Raw genomic sequence first — 14,271 nt, forward strand, 5'->3', positions numbered from 1 at the left:
TCAAGTGTTCCAGACCAGCCTGGCCAAGATGGTAAAACCCCTTCTATACTACAAATTGAGAAATTAGCCAGGTGTGGTGACAGGCACCTGTAATTCCAGTTACTCAGGAGGAGGCTGAGGCAGAGAACTGCTTAAACCTGGGAGGCGTAGGTTGTAGTGAGCCGAGATCGCACCACTGCACTCCAGCCAGGGCAACAGAGTGAGACTCTATCTCATTAAAAAAATAAAATAGCCAGGCGCGGTGGCTCACACCTGTAATCCCAGCACTTTGGGAGGCCGAGGCGGGTGGATCACGAGGTCAAGAGATCTAGACCATCCTGGTCAACATGGTGAAACCCCGTCTCTACTAAAAATACAAAAAATTAGCTGGGCATGGTGGTGCGTGCCTGTAATCCCAGCTACTCAGGAGGCTGAGGCAGGAGAATTGCCTGAACCCAGGAGGCGGAGGTTGCGGTGAGCCGAGATCGCGCCATTGCACTCCAGCCTGGGTAACAAGAGTGAAACTCCGTATCAAAAAAATAAATAAATAAAAATAAAATAAAATAAAATAAAGGCCGGGCGCTGTGGCTCATGCCTGTAATCCAAGCACTTTTGGAGGCCGAGGTGGGTGGTTCACCTGAGGTCAGGAGTTCAAGACCGGCCTGGCCATCATGGTGAAACCCCATCTTAAATAAAATAAAATAAAATAAAATAAAATAAAATAAAATAAGGCCTAGCATGGTGGTTCATGCCTATAATCCCAGCACTTTGGGAGGCCAAAGTGGGTGGATCACTTGAGGTCAAGAACAGCCTTACCAACATGGTGAAACCATGTCTCTAAAAAAAAGGACTGAAAGAAAGAGGTGGGGTCACAGGCAGAATGTGTCCACAGGTAGACCACTGCCACCCATCTGCTCCTTGGTGGGGTCTCACTTTCCAGAAATTCTTTTTTTTTTTTTTGAGACAGAGTCTCACTCTGTCGCCAGGCTCCAGGCTGGAGTGCAGTGGCACAATCTCGGCTCACTGCAACCTCCACCTCCCGGGTTTAAGCAATTCTCCTGCCTCAGCCTCCCAAGTAGCTGGGATTACAGGCACGCGACCACCACACCCAGCTAATTTTTGTATTTTTAGTAGATACGGGGTTTCACCATGTTGGCCAGGATGGTCTAGATCTCTTGACCTTGTGATCCGCCTGCCTCGGCCTCCCAAAGTGCTGGGATTTCAGGCGTGAGCCACCGCGCCCGGCCACTTTCCAGAAATTCTATGGCGAGCAAAGGACGACGGGGTCCCAGCAGAAAATATTATATATTTAGATTTGTCAGTGACCTTGACCTCCACAATTTAAATTTAGAGAAAACAGAGTAAAAGCAAACACCTTGTTTTACAATTTGTTCTTGACAGCAGTGATTAGGCTGTGAGTGTATTTTTTTCTGTGGTGTGAGGGACTTTGTCAATTTAAGCACCAATTACATGTATACACGACTACATGCATTTCTGTATAACAGCATTATCTAAAAAGATATCCAACTTTACATAAGGGGAAAAGAAAATCAGTACCTGTGGAGTGACCACAGTTTTTCATGAAATGTGTAATAAACCTGTCCTTGAATTTTGACATCCTGCCCATAATGAATGTATGCTTTTTTCTTTTCTTTTGAGACAGAGATTCGCTTTTTTTTTCTGATTAACTTAGTTCCAGACACAGTGAGTCCATAAAACTTATGTGATAATGCATGAGCAAATATGTCTCACTTTATTTATTTATTTATTTATTTATTTTTTGAGACGAAATTTCGCTGTTGTTGCCCAGCGGAAGTGCAATGGTGCGAACTCAGCTCACTGCAACCTCCACCTCCCGATTTCAAGTGATTCTCCTGCCTCAGCCTCCCGAGTAGCTGGGATTACAGGCGTGCGCCACCATGCCTGGCTAATTTTTTGTATTTTTAGTAGAGACAGGGTTTCTCCATGTTATTCAGGCTGGTCTGCAACTCCCGACTTCAGGTGACCCGCCCATCTCCACCTCCCAAAGTGCTGGAATTACAGGCGTGAGCCACCGTGCCCAGCCCATGTCCCATTTTAAAACAAAAACACAGCACGCTGCCATTAACTTGAGAAAATAGTTAAGTTTGTACTGACGTATAACATGTATGCAGAAATACATGCTACATGTAAAAAGCATTCATCTAGTGCTCAATAAAGTATTAAAAAGAAAATATAGGCCGGGCGCGGTGGCTCAAGCCTGTAATCCCAGCACTTTGGGAGGCCGAGGCGGGTGGATCACGAGGTCAAGAGATCGAGACCATCCTGGTCAACATGGTGAAACCCCGTCTCTACTAAAAATACAAAAAATTAGCTGGGCATGGTGGTGCGTGCCTGTAATCCCAGCTACTCAGGAGGCTGAGGCAGGAGAATTGCCTGAACCCAGGAGGCGGAGGTTGCGGTGAGCCGAGATCGCGCCATTGCACTCAAGCCTGGGCAACAAGAGTGAAACTCCGTCTCAAAAACAAAAAAAAGAAAAGAAAAGAAAATATACTTGTGTAATCAACAAATAGAACCAACTTTGCTCCTGCATTGACAATCACTTTCTTTTCTCCTCCTCTTTAGAGACAGCCAAAATCTTAAGAGTTAATGTAGATAAACTTTATCTTTTCATACATGTTTCATTACAGAAAATTTTAAACGGATGCAAAATAAACAAAATAATAGCTCTGTCAACACCAGCTTTGACACTTAATCATGTGCCATTTTTGTTTCATCTGCATTTTAACTCATTCCTCACGTCTTTCATTATTATTATTATTATTATTATTATTTGAGACGGAGTTTCGCTCTTGTTACCCAGGCTGGAGTGCAATGGCGCGATCTCGGCTCACCGCAACCTCCGCCCCCTGGGTTCAGGCAATTCTCCTGCCTCAGCCTCCTGAGTAGCTGGGATTACAGGCACGCGCCACCATGCCCAGCTAATGTTTTGTATTTTTAGTAGAGACGGGGTTTCACCATGTTGACCAGGATGGTCTCGATCTCTTGACCCCGTGATCCACCTGCCTCGGCCTCCCAAAGTGCTGGGATTACAGGCATGAGCCACCGCGCCCGGCTATTCTTATTATTATTAGTTTTGAGACAAAGTCTCACTCTGTCTCCAGGCTGGAGTGCCGTGGTGCAATCTTGGCTCACGGCAACCTCTGCCTCCTGAGTTCAAGTGATTCTCCTTCCTCAGCCTCCTGAGTAGCTTGGACGACAAGCGCGCCATCACAGCCAGCTAATTTTTTGTATTTTAGTAGAGAGAGGGTTTCACCATGTTGGCCAGGATGGTCTAGATCTCCTGACCTCCTGATCTGCCCTCCTTGGCACATAACTATTTTTTTGGCTTTTTTTTCGGGGGGTCTCAGATATATATACACTAAAATACAAAATTATTAACTGTACTTTTAGAGACAAGTTCTTACCTGTTGCCCATGCTGGAGTGCAGTAGCTTGATTATAGCTCACTGCAGCCTTGAAATTTTGGTCCCAAGCAATTCTCCCACATATTTTTCCCATGTAGCTAGGACTACAGTGGTGCACCACCACACTCCAGCTAATTATTATTATTATTTTTTTTTTTTTTGGCGGAGTTTCGCTCTTGTTGCCCAGGCTGGAGTGCAATGGCGTGATCTCGGCTCACCGCAACCTCCGCCTCCTGGGTTCAGGCAATTCTCCTGCCTCAGCCTCCTGAGTAGCTGGAATTACAGGCACGCGCCACCATGCCCAGCTGATTTTTTTGTATTTTTAGTAGAGACGGGGTTTCACCATGTCGACCAGGATGGTCTCGATCTCTTGACCTCGTGATCCACCCGCCTCGGCCTCCCAAAGTGCTGGGATTACAGGCTTGAGCCACCGCGCCCGGCCCACTCCAGCTAATTATTTTATTTCTAATTTTACAAACAGCGTTTTGCTGTGTTACCCAGGGTGGTCTCAAAATTCTGGCCTCAAGTGATCCACTTACCTTGGACTCAAAATTGTACAATATTGACAAATACACCCAATTAAGCTTAACCCTTTTAATAACAGAATAATTTCCTCATCTTCAGAAATTCCCTTTTGATTTTTTTTTCCGGGAAATTTTTTCTCAGAAATTGTACAGTTTTTTTTTTTTTTTTTTGGGACGGAGTTTCGCTCTTGTTACCCAGGCTGGAGTGCAATGGCGCGATCTCGGCTCACCGCAACCTCCGCCTCCTGGGTTCAGGCAATTCTCCTGCCTCAGCCTCCTGAGTAGCTGGGACTACAGGCACGCGCCACCATGCCCAGCTAATTTTTTGCATTTTTAGTAGAGACGGGGTTTCACCGTGCTGACCAGGATGGTCTCGATCTCTTGACCTCGTGATCCACCCGCCTAGGCCTCCCAAAGTGCTGGGATTACAGGCTTGAGCCACCGCACCCGGCCTGTACTGATTTTTTAAGCATAGGTTAATTTGTCTGAAATCATATAATAAATATTTTATGTTCACCTTGTCTTATTTAGCAGATTTACAAGATTTATCTCAAGAGTGTGCTTCAGGCCGGGCGCAGTGGGTCAAGCCTGTAATCCCAGCACTTTGGGAGGCTGAGGTGGGCAGATCACATGAGGTCAGGAGTTTGAGACCAGCCTGAACAATATGGTGAAACCCCATCTTAAAAAAAAAAAAAAAGAAAGAAAACACCCATGAGTCCGTGGTTGCCGTGAGCCAAGATCGCACCGTTGGACTCCAGCCTGTGTGACAGAGCAAGACTCAATCTCAAAAAAAAAAAAAAAAAAAAAAAAAAAAGGAGAATATTGCACCCAGGTATCGAGCATAGTATCCAATATATAGTTTTTCAACTCATGTTCCCCTCTCTTCCATCCCCCTCTAGCAATCCTCTTTAGAGGACAATGTACATCTTTAACATAACACAATATAATTACTGTCAATACTGCACTGTGTTCATAAATGTAAAATATAAAAATCTTATGACAGAACAATTCTATTTTCTTCGATCTTTTGTGCTGCTGTTACGATTTTATATCTACATATTATAAATCCAATAACAGTCATAATTGTTGCTTTAAATAGTCATAGGTTGCTTTAAAAATGACGGGAACAGGCCGATGGTGGTGGTTTACACCTGTAATCCTAGCACGTTGGAAGGCCAAGGTGGGCAGATGACCTGAGGTCAGAAGTTCAAGACCAGCCTGACCAACATGGAGAAACCGGGTCTCTACTAAAAATACAAAAAATTAGCCAGACGTGGTGGCGCATGCCTGTAGTCCCAGCTATTCAGGAAGCTGAGGCAGGAGAATTGCTTGAACCTGGAGGCGGGGGTTGCGGTGAGCCAAGATCATGCCATTGCACTCCTGCCTGGGCAGCAAGAGTGAAACTCCCTCAGTGTGAAAAAAAAAAAATAAGGAACAGTTAATTTAGTCAGATACTTTGGTGCTATGCAAATACACTGCTTATTTTCTTTTTTCTTTTTTTTTTTTTTGAGACGGAGTTTCACTCATGTTACCCAGGCTGGAGTGCAATGGCGCGATCTCGGCTCACCGCAACCTCCGCCTCCTGGGTTCAGGCAATTCTCCTGCCTCAGCCTCCTGAGTAGCTGGGATTACAGGCACGCGCCACCATGCCCAGCTAATTTTTTTGTATTTTTAGTAGAGACGGGGTTTCACCGTGTTGACCAGGATGGTCTCGATCTCTTGACCTCGTGATCCACCCGCCTCGGCCTCCCAAAGTGCTGGGATTACAGGCTTGAGCCACCGCGCCCGGCCTTACACTGCTTATTTTCTAATTGTTAATTACAATTATTACACTCCGCAGTTAACCTTGGATACAATAATAACTGTGGTGGTTTTGTGATGATTTCCTTAGCATTTTATCTATGTTGATTAATGTTTGGATATCTGTAAAAAAGATTTGCCCTATCCTTTTCCTTTTTATTTAAAGTTTTTTTTTTTTTTTTTTTTTTTTAATATATCAGTGTGAATGCATGGGTATTTATTTGATTTGACTTGATTTATTTGATAGGTCAGCTCTGTAATTATTTATTTGGTTGCTTACATTGTTCCAGGTTGGACCATGGGGAATACTTTCAGGCTGGCTTCCTTTGACATGTTCCCATCATTTTTTTTAAGAACTGGAAACAGTGGAAACAGGGAGATGCACTAAGACCCCGAGTTCTGGTCACACTATGACCTATATGAGACCTAACCAAAATGTGAGAATTTTTTTTTTTTTTCCCTTGAGATGGAGTCTCGCTCTGTCGCCCAGCCTCTAGGGCGGTGGCGCGATCTTGGCTCACTGCAACCTCCGCCTCCCGGGTTCAAGGATTGTCCTGCCTCAGACTTCTAATGTGAGAAATGTTTTTTAAATTTTATTTATTTATTTTTAAAGATGAGGTTTCACCATGTTGATCAGGCTGGTCTCGAACTCCTGATCTCAGGTGATCCAGTCACCTCGGCCTCCTAAAGTGGTAGGATTACAGGCTTGAGCCACCGCGCCCGGCCTAAATGTGAGGATTTTTAAAACACAGTTATTAGAGGCCATCACTGCAGATGCCAGTCACAAACCCCATAGGCTCACCTATGCTTCTGAGCTACTGGGGACTCCCAGGGCGGGCGCAGAGGCTCACATGGGCTGGGAACCGTCCAATCAGGCGCGCGGCTGCAGCGGACGGGGCGGCTTCCGGGATGTGGCGCGGCCTTTGTCTCTTGCTGCAGCGGGAGCCCCAGGTTTTGTTTTCTCTGCTCTGTGTCCTCTGCTCCTGGAGGCCCAGCCTCGCGGCCCCGTGACCTGCAGGTTTTGAGAGATCCACAGCTAAGACGCCGGGACCCCCTGGACGCCTGAAATGGTGAGTGCAGGTCCGACATCCCGAGAGGGGCTGGTTGGAACCGGTGGGAAGTGGCCGTGGCGGACTCAGGCCTCCCCGCAGTCCGCTCCACGGTCTGCCCCCGAGTTCTCCTTGCCCAGCTCGGCCTCAGTCCCCTTCAGCCGTAAGATGGCGGCTGTGCTGACAGCCGCGTCCCCGGGCGTCCTGTCTGTTCCCTGCGCGGTGACTGCGCCCTGGCCTTGGAGCCCTCTCTGGGCAGCTGCGCACCCGCAGCGCCGCGTCTCTCCCGGATTGTGCAGGGACCGCGGGAGGGTCGTCAGGGGAGAGTCCTGACCCGGGTGCGGGTTCATGAATGGGAAAAACTTTGGTCCCCTAGGATGCCAGTTCCTCTTTTCTTTTTTTATTTTTTACTTTTTATGAAGATGAGGTTTCACCATGATGGCCAGGCTGGTCTTGAACTTCTGACCTCAGGTGATCCACCCACCTCGGCCTCCCAAAGTGCTAGGATTACAGACGTGAGCCACCGCGCCCGGCCCCTCTTTTCTTTTGTTGAAAGTATGTGAGAGTGTCCATAGAAACATTAAAGCATTTAATTAAAGAGTGATACAAAAATTGTGGAGCACCCCAGCTGTGGTTTGTAATTTGTGGTCCATGGTTGGGGCTTGAAGGAAAGGCTTTTATGAACTGCATGATGAAGAAAACCAACTTCAGTAATTGGTTAGATATCACAGTTACGTAGTTTCTTGATTTGTATAATAAAGGTGAAATTTGCCTGGTTATGTAATCGGATGTTCATTGGCAGTTTATAATTGGTTAAGGCTGAATTTTGTTTCTCTCAGTGTAGTAATTTACTAAAAAATGCACTTCAGTTAGATTTTCTTTTTATTTTTTATTTGAGACAGTCTCATTCTGTCACCCAGGCTGGAGTGCAATGGCGTGGTCTTGGCTCACTGCAACCTGCGCCTCCCCAGTTCAAGTGATTCTCCGTCCTCAGCCTCCGGAGTAGCTGGCACTACAGGCATGTGCCACCACACCTGGCTAATTTTTGTATTTTTGGTAGAGACAGGGTTTCACTAATGGCCAGACTAGTCTCAAACTCCTGACCTTGTGATCTGCCCACCTTGGCCTCCCAAAGTGCTGGGATTACAGGCATGAGACGCTGCGTCCGGCGTGGGAGTCCCCAATTTTTAAACAGTCGCTCAGAAGCTAGGTGAGCCTATGGAGTTTGTGACTGGCATCTGCAGTGAGGACAAAGTTGTGGGACTGAGCCCTGAATCAGGGTCTGTGCTGACTCTAGGTGGTGTCAGAATTCAAATGTTAGACATTGAGTTGGTGGTGGAGAATTGCTTGGTGTTCAGCAAACTCTACAGATTTGGTGCCAGAAGAAAGATATCACAGAGGCCTGGCCTGGAATAAAACTCTTGGTGTCTGGAAATGGGACGCTCCGCTCTCCTGGACGCAGGCTGTCACACTGCCCATTGTCCTGTTATCCTAGGCCTCCTCCCAGGGTGAGAGAGGATGAAAACTTAGAGGAAGGGCCGGGCGCGGTGGCTTGCACCTGTAATCCAAGCACTTTGGAGGCCAAGACGGGCGGATCACCTGAGGTCGGGAGTTCAAGACCAGCCTGACCAACATGGTGAAACCCCGTCTTAAAAAAAAAAAAGAAATCAAAACTTAGAGGAAAGGACCTGTGATGACAGACCCCCTTTTCTCACGGCTGCCACCATAGGATTCCCACCCACTCACAAAGACACACGCTAGACATTGATTTGATGTGTTCACACCCCTCCCAGGACTAGGCACCACCCTCAGGAACTTCACCACAGCAGTTTCGATTCTAGTGTTTCTTGACAAAAACCCACATGTGAATCTACAAGTCTGATACTGAATATATCCCCACCCCCAGACACTGCATCAGCAGCAGCAACCTGTTTTCCCCGCCAGTCTAGGGTTCTGGGCCACCTGTTCATAACCTCATCTGCTGGCAAGCACACGGAAATAAAGTATAGCCGCATCTGGGCCACTCTCTGTCTATAGAACAAACAACTCCTTCCAGCTACATTGCACTCTTCCCCACCTGTGGATTTTTTTTTTTTTTTTAACTTTTCTTTTTGGTTCAGGGGTCCATGTGCAGCTTTGTTACATAGGTAAAATTGTGTCGCGGGGGTTTGATGTAGATTATGTTGTCACTGAGGTACTAAGCATAACACCCAACAGGTTTTTTATTTTTATTTTTATTTTTATTTTATTTTTTTGAGACGGAGTTTCGCTCTTGTTACCCAGGCTGGAGTGCAATGGCGCGATCTCGGCTCACCGCAACCTCCGCCTCCTGGGTTCAGGCAATTCTCCTGCCTCAGCCTCCTGAGTAGCTGGGATTACAGGCACGCGCCACCATGCCCAGCTGATTTTTTGTATTTTTAGTAGAGACGGGGTTTCACCATGTTGACCAGGATGGTCTCGATCTCTTGACCTCGTGATCCACCCGCCTCGGCCTCCCAAAGTGCTGGGATTACAGGTGTGAGCCACTGCGCCCGGCCCAGGAAGAGGATTTTATTTACAAAAGGGACATACCCAGAGACCGTCCGTCCGGCCACTCAGCACCGGCGTTACAGTAGCACGGGCAAGGCGCGAGTTACAGCTCTCTACAATTTTTCTCTTCCTCTCTTTTTCCCTCTTTCCGTCCTTCTTTGGTTTTTGTCTATATTTTATATGTTGCAGTTCAACTTAGGTTATAGTAAACACCAGCTGCTCTTTGTCTTGTCTCTCACGAACATTATCATTATGTAACAGCAATCCTTGGCTTTGTTTACGGTTCTCAAAGAGACGGGAATTGGCCAGATTCCCGGCTCCTCGGACATAAGCCAGGGTCATCATGAGCTCCTAATGCCCCGGGCTTACTGCCAAAGAAATGATAACTTTAGTTCCCAAGGTCCAAGAAACTTAGAGCAAACACTGGGCATGACTTTTTTTATATTAACCCTACAATTCGGCCCCTAGGCATGGCCAGGGTTTGTATACACAAAGCGCTGTGATATAAATGCAGCATATACATAGTGTATTTTTTGATATAGCCATAGGTTACAGCAGCAAGTTACACAACCAAAAAGTATCCATAAGAAGACAAGTATGGCTGGGCGCGGTGGCTCAAGCCTGTAATCCCAGCACTTTGGGAGGCCGAGGCGGGTGGATCACGAGGTCAACAGATCGAGACCATCCTGGTCAACATGGTGAAACCCTGTCTCTACTAAAACTACAAAAAATTAGCTGGGCATGGTGGCACGTGCCTGTAATCCCAGCTACTAAGGAGGTTGAGGCAGGAGAATTGCCTGAACCCGGGAGGCGGAGGTTGCGGTGAGCCGAGATCGCGCCATTGCACTCCAGCCTGGGTAACAAGAGCGAAACTCCGTCTCAAAAAAAAAAAAAAAAAAAAAAAAAAGAAAACAAGTATATATAAAGGAAGAAATCTATATGTTACATTAGAGTGGCTAAATAACCAATCCCACCAGTTATGATTTGAATCTGTAGCAATAGCATGTGAATATGATTGTAATTTATTGGCTATAATGGTGGTTAATAATCGATGTTGAGCCAATTGGCGTTCAGTTTGCTGTAGATATGTATGTAATTGTGTACTTTGTGCTAAAATTTTTGATAAATTTAGATATATTTCAACTTTTGGCATAGGCAATTGTAATGGCAACCAAGTGTAGTTTTGCATTTGGTATATTGGGGTTAAATAGAGTGTATCATTAAACCATGGCAACAGACTGACATTATATAAACATCCAGAAAAAGGGGACTCAATTCACAAGAAATGTGTGGTCACTGTTTGGGCAGTAGCTATACAAATAGCTTGGGATCCTATTTCACATATAACTGAATAACTTGATACAGGCAGTAACGTAAAAACACAATGATTAACTGAAAAATGTAGTAAACATGGTTCCATTTGTTGTTGAATACCATTGCATACAGTTCCATTATGGGTTTTTATACAGTCATCTAGATTATAAGTAACATTTTGTTCACTAATATAAGATCCTTGAAACTCTGGTTGTAAATAATATGAGTTTTGAATAATAGGTAATACATGATAGGGGCATAAAATAGTTGTTTTGCTTGGTTTATAGTAAGTTATTATTCCCCAGCAATATGTTGGAACACAAGAAAAAGGATTATTTGTGGATAGCCACGCCCATGATGGAACCAAAGATTGCCACATTACTTGTCCAGACATTAGTTCCCTTTGTGCATGTTCAATTTGTATTACCGTATATAAATATTGTAGGGAGCACTTAGTCTAATTAAAAAGTACAGATATAGGCCGGGCGTGGTGGCTCAAGCCTGTAATCCCAGCACTTTGGGAGGCTGAGGCGGGTGGATCACGAGGTCAAGAGATCGAGACCATCCTGGTCAACATGGTGAAACCCCGTCTCTACTAAAAAACTACAAAAAATTAGCTGGGCATGGTGGTGCGTGCCTGTACTCCCAGCTACTCAGGAGGCTGAGGCAGGAGAATTGCCTGAACCCAGGAGGCGGAGGTTGCGGTGAGCCGAGATCGCGCCATTGCACTCCAGCCTGGGTAACAAGAGCGAAACTCTGTCTCAAAAAAAAACCCAAAAAAACAAAACAAAAAAAAAAACTGACTTCTCTTTATGGTTAAATTCAGACTATAATTTACTTTTTGAGGGGCAGTATCTCAGCAGTGATGCCGTGTTCTTATGTACATCAGTACATCCTAAAAATTTGTTCTAGTGTGGTTGATGTTAATTATTTACTTGGTTGCAGAGCACTCTGACAGATCTTTTTTCACTAGAGTTAATTTTTTTTTTTAATTTTAATTTTTATTTATTTTTTCAAAAACGGGGTTTCGCCATGTTGGTTGGGCTGGTCTTGAACTCCCGACCTCAGGTGATCCACCCGCCTTGGCCTCCAAAGTGCTTGGATTACAGGCGTGAGCCACCACGCCCGGCCTAGAATTAATTATTTTTCTCTTCATTATTAAGTATTTTTATGCAGCTAATGTGCATAAACCATTACATTTAATGTGGCACCTGCCCTTTTTTCTTAGATTTTCTCTGCATCTATCCGTCTTTGGAAAATGAAGGCTCTTATCTTTGTTTACAGGCCAAAAAAAAAAATTGGTGAAACATAGGCTCTTCCATTTACTGGATGTTTGACAAAATAGTTTTCTTAGGCCAAAAACACTGGCATTACTAGTGAGCTTGTTAGAAATTCAGAAATTCAGACTTTATTCTGGATCTTCCGAGTAAAAGAAATCTGCACAACAGGATCCCCAGTTTCTTGTTCACATTTAAAGCTGAGAGGTACCTTCTAACTCAACATGTCTTTTTTTGCCTGAAAAATATACACAACTCAAACTTTATGATGTAAATATATCACTCAAAATTGTACATATATATATATTTTTTAAACGGAGTTTCACCATGTTGGTCAGGCTGGTCTTGAACTCCCGACCTCAGGTGATCCGCCCACCTTCACCTCCAAGTGCTTGGATTACAGGCGTGAGCCACCATGCCCGGCCAAGTGTACTTATTTTTGTTCATGCCCTTAATTTTATACTTTATCATCCAGGCAAGTATCATATATACAGCAGGGTTGTGGATTTCTTTGCCATCCTCTTCTCTCAGAGTTAAAGAAAACATTAGATAATATTTCTGTGTTAAAAATTATTGGGGCTGGGCGTGGTGACTCACACCTGTAATCCAAGCACTTTGGAGGCCAAGGTGGGCAGATCACCTGAGGTCAGGAGTTCAAGACCAGCCTGACCAACATGGCGAAACCCCGTCTTAAAAAAAAAAAAAAAAAATTGGATAATTTCAGTGATTTCTATAAGTCAGAACCAATTCTCTTTACTTTTTCATTTCGCTTTAATTCAAATAATAAATTCGGCCGATGGCTACTTGGTAAATATATGTGTCTGTGTGCTTGTTGTGTTTTTCAGGGGCCGTTGACATTTAGGGATGTGGCCATCGAATTCTCTCTGGAGGAGTGGCAATGCCTGGACACTGCTCAGCAGGATTTGTATAGAAAAGTGATGTTAGAGAACTACAGAAACGTGGCCTTCTTGGGTGAGAATAACTTTAATATAGAATTCCTAATATACCCTAAAGGTTTCATTTCTCTTTTTTTGTAGAATAATTTATGCTTTGCATAAATGAGTTTCTGATTCCTGTTTTTTTTTTTGTTTGTTTGTTCTTTTTTTTCTTTAGAGACGGGGTTTCACCATGTTAGCCAGGATGGTGTTGATCTCCTGACCTGGTGATCCGCCCACCTCGGCTCCCCAAAGTGCTGGGATTACAGGCGTGAGCCACCATGCCTGGCCGATGGATTCCTGTTTTTACGAAAATCCTGAGGATTTGTCCATGTAGAAAAGAATTTTTTTTTTTTTTTTTTGAGACGGAGTTTTGCTCTTGTTACCCAGGCTGGAGTGCAATGGCGCGATCTCGGCTCACCGCAACCTCCGCCCCCTGGGTTCAGGCAATTCTCCTGCCTCAGCCTCCTGAGTAGCTGGGACTACAGACACGCGCCACCATGCCCAGCTAATTTTTTGTAGTTTTAGTAGAGACGGGGTTTCACCATGTTGACCAGGATGGTCTCGATCTTTTGACCTCGTGATCCACCCGCCTCGGCCTCCCAAAGTGCTGGGATTACAGGCTTGAGCCACCGCGCCCGGCCTGAAAAGAATTTTTTCAAAATGTTTTATCTTTACTTAAACATTCCACATGCCTGGGCTTATCTGTGTCCTTCACTCTAGATTAGTGGCATAAAACATTGTTTCCCATATCCTTTTTTGGGATACAAAGTCTTGCTCTGTTTCCAGGCTGGACTGTAGCGGTGCAATCTCAGCTCACTGCACCCTCGGCCTCCCGGGTTCAAGCAATTCTCTGCCTCAGCCTTCTGAGTAGCTGTGATTACAGGTGCCCGCCACCACTTCCAGCTAATTTTTGTATTTTTAGTAGAGAAGAGATTTCATCATGCTGGCCAGGCTGGTCTCGAACCCCGGACCTTAAGTGATCCACCTGCCTCGGCCTCCGAAAGTGCTGGGATTACAGGCATGAGTCATCCTGGCTGCCCATATCTTAAAATCTATTTACCACCACCAGTCTTTGATTAATGAATACCGAGTATTCATCAATCAAATTTTTAAGTGAAATTAAGAACCTACAAATTGGGCCGGGCGCGGTGGCTCAAGCCTGTAATCCCAGCACTTTGGGAGGCCGAGGCGGGTGGATCACGAGGTCAAGAGATCGAGACCATCCTGGTCAACACGGTGAAACCCCATCTCTACTAAAAACACAAAAAATTAGCTGGGCATGGTGGCGCGTGCCTGTAATCCCAGCTACTCAGGAGGCTGAGGCAGGAGAATTGCCTGAACCCGGGAGGCGGAGGTTGCGGTGAGCCGAGATCGCGCCATTGCACTCCAGCCTGGGTAACAAGAGCGAAACTCCGC

The 14,271-nt window shown here is 45.3% G+C and overlaps 2 protein-coding genes and 2 long non-coding RNA genes across 5 annotated transcripts in view; 2 read left to right on the forward strand and 2 right to left on the reverse strand.

Annotated features, from left to right (window-relative positions):
• Positions 1-14,271, reverse strand: part of LOC116543885 — a 373,403-nt gene that overhangs the window by 224,567 nt on the left and 134,565 nt on the right. The gene's annotated exons all lie outside the window — the stretch shown is intronic.
• The window catches only part of LOC116543866 (zinc finger protein 429-like), a 785,602-nt gene that overhangs the window by 68,838 nt on the left and 702,493 nt on the right, over positions 1-14,271 (forward strand). The window lies entirely within an intron of this gene.
• Positions 1-14,271, reverse strand: part of LOC116543894 — a 67,036-nt gene that overhangs the window by 28,426 nt on the left and 24,339 nt on the right. The gene's annotated exons all lie outside the window — the stretch shown is intronic.
• Positions 6,662-14,271, forward strand: part of LOC116543871 (zinc finger protein 430-like) — a 50,105-nt gene continuing 42,495 nt past the window's right edge. For both annotated transcript variants that reach the window (XM_032269832.1, XM_032269833.1), the window contains exons 1-2: positions 6,662-6,818; positions 12,763-12,889. In XM_032269832.1, the coding sequence (XP_032125723.1) occupies positions 6,816-6,818; positions 12,763-12,889 (130 nt within the window). In that variant the 5' untranslated portion in view covers positions 6,662-6,815. The remainder of the gene's footprint in view (positions 6,819-12,762; positions 12,890-14,271) is intronic.

Source organism: Sapajus apella, unplaced genomic scaffold, assembly GCF_009761245.1.
Source record: "Sapajus apella isolate SASKATOON/1434 unplaced genomic scaffold, GSC_monkey_1.0 scaffold199, whole genome shotgun sequence".
NCBI classification, from domain to species: Eukaryota; Metazoa; Chordata; class Mammalia; order Primates; family Cebidae; genus Sapajus; species Sapajus apella.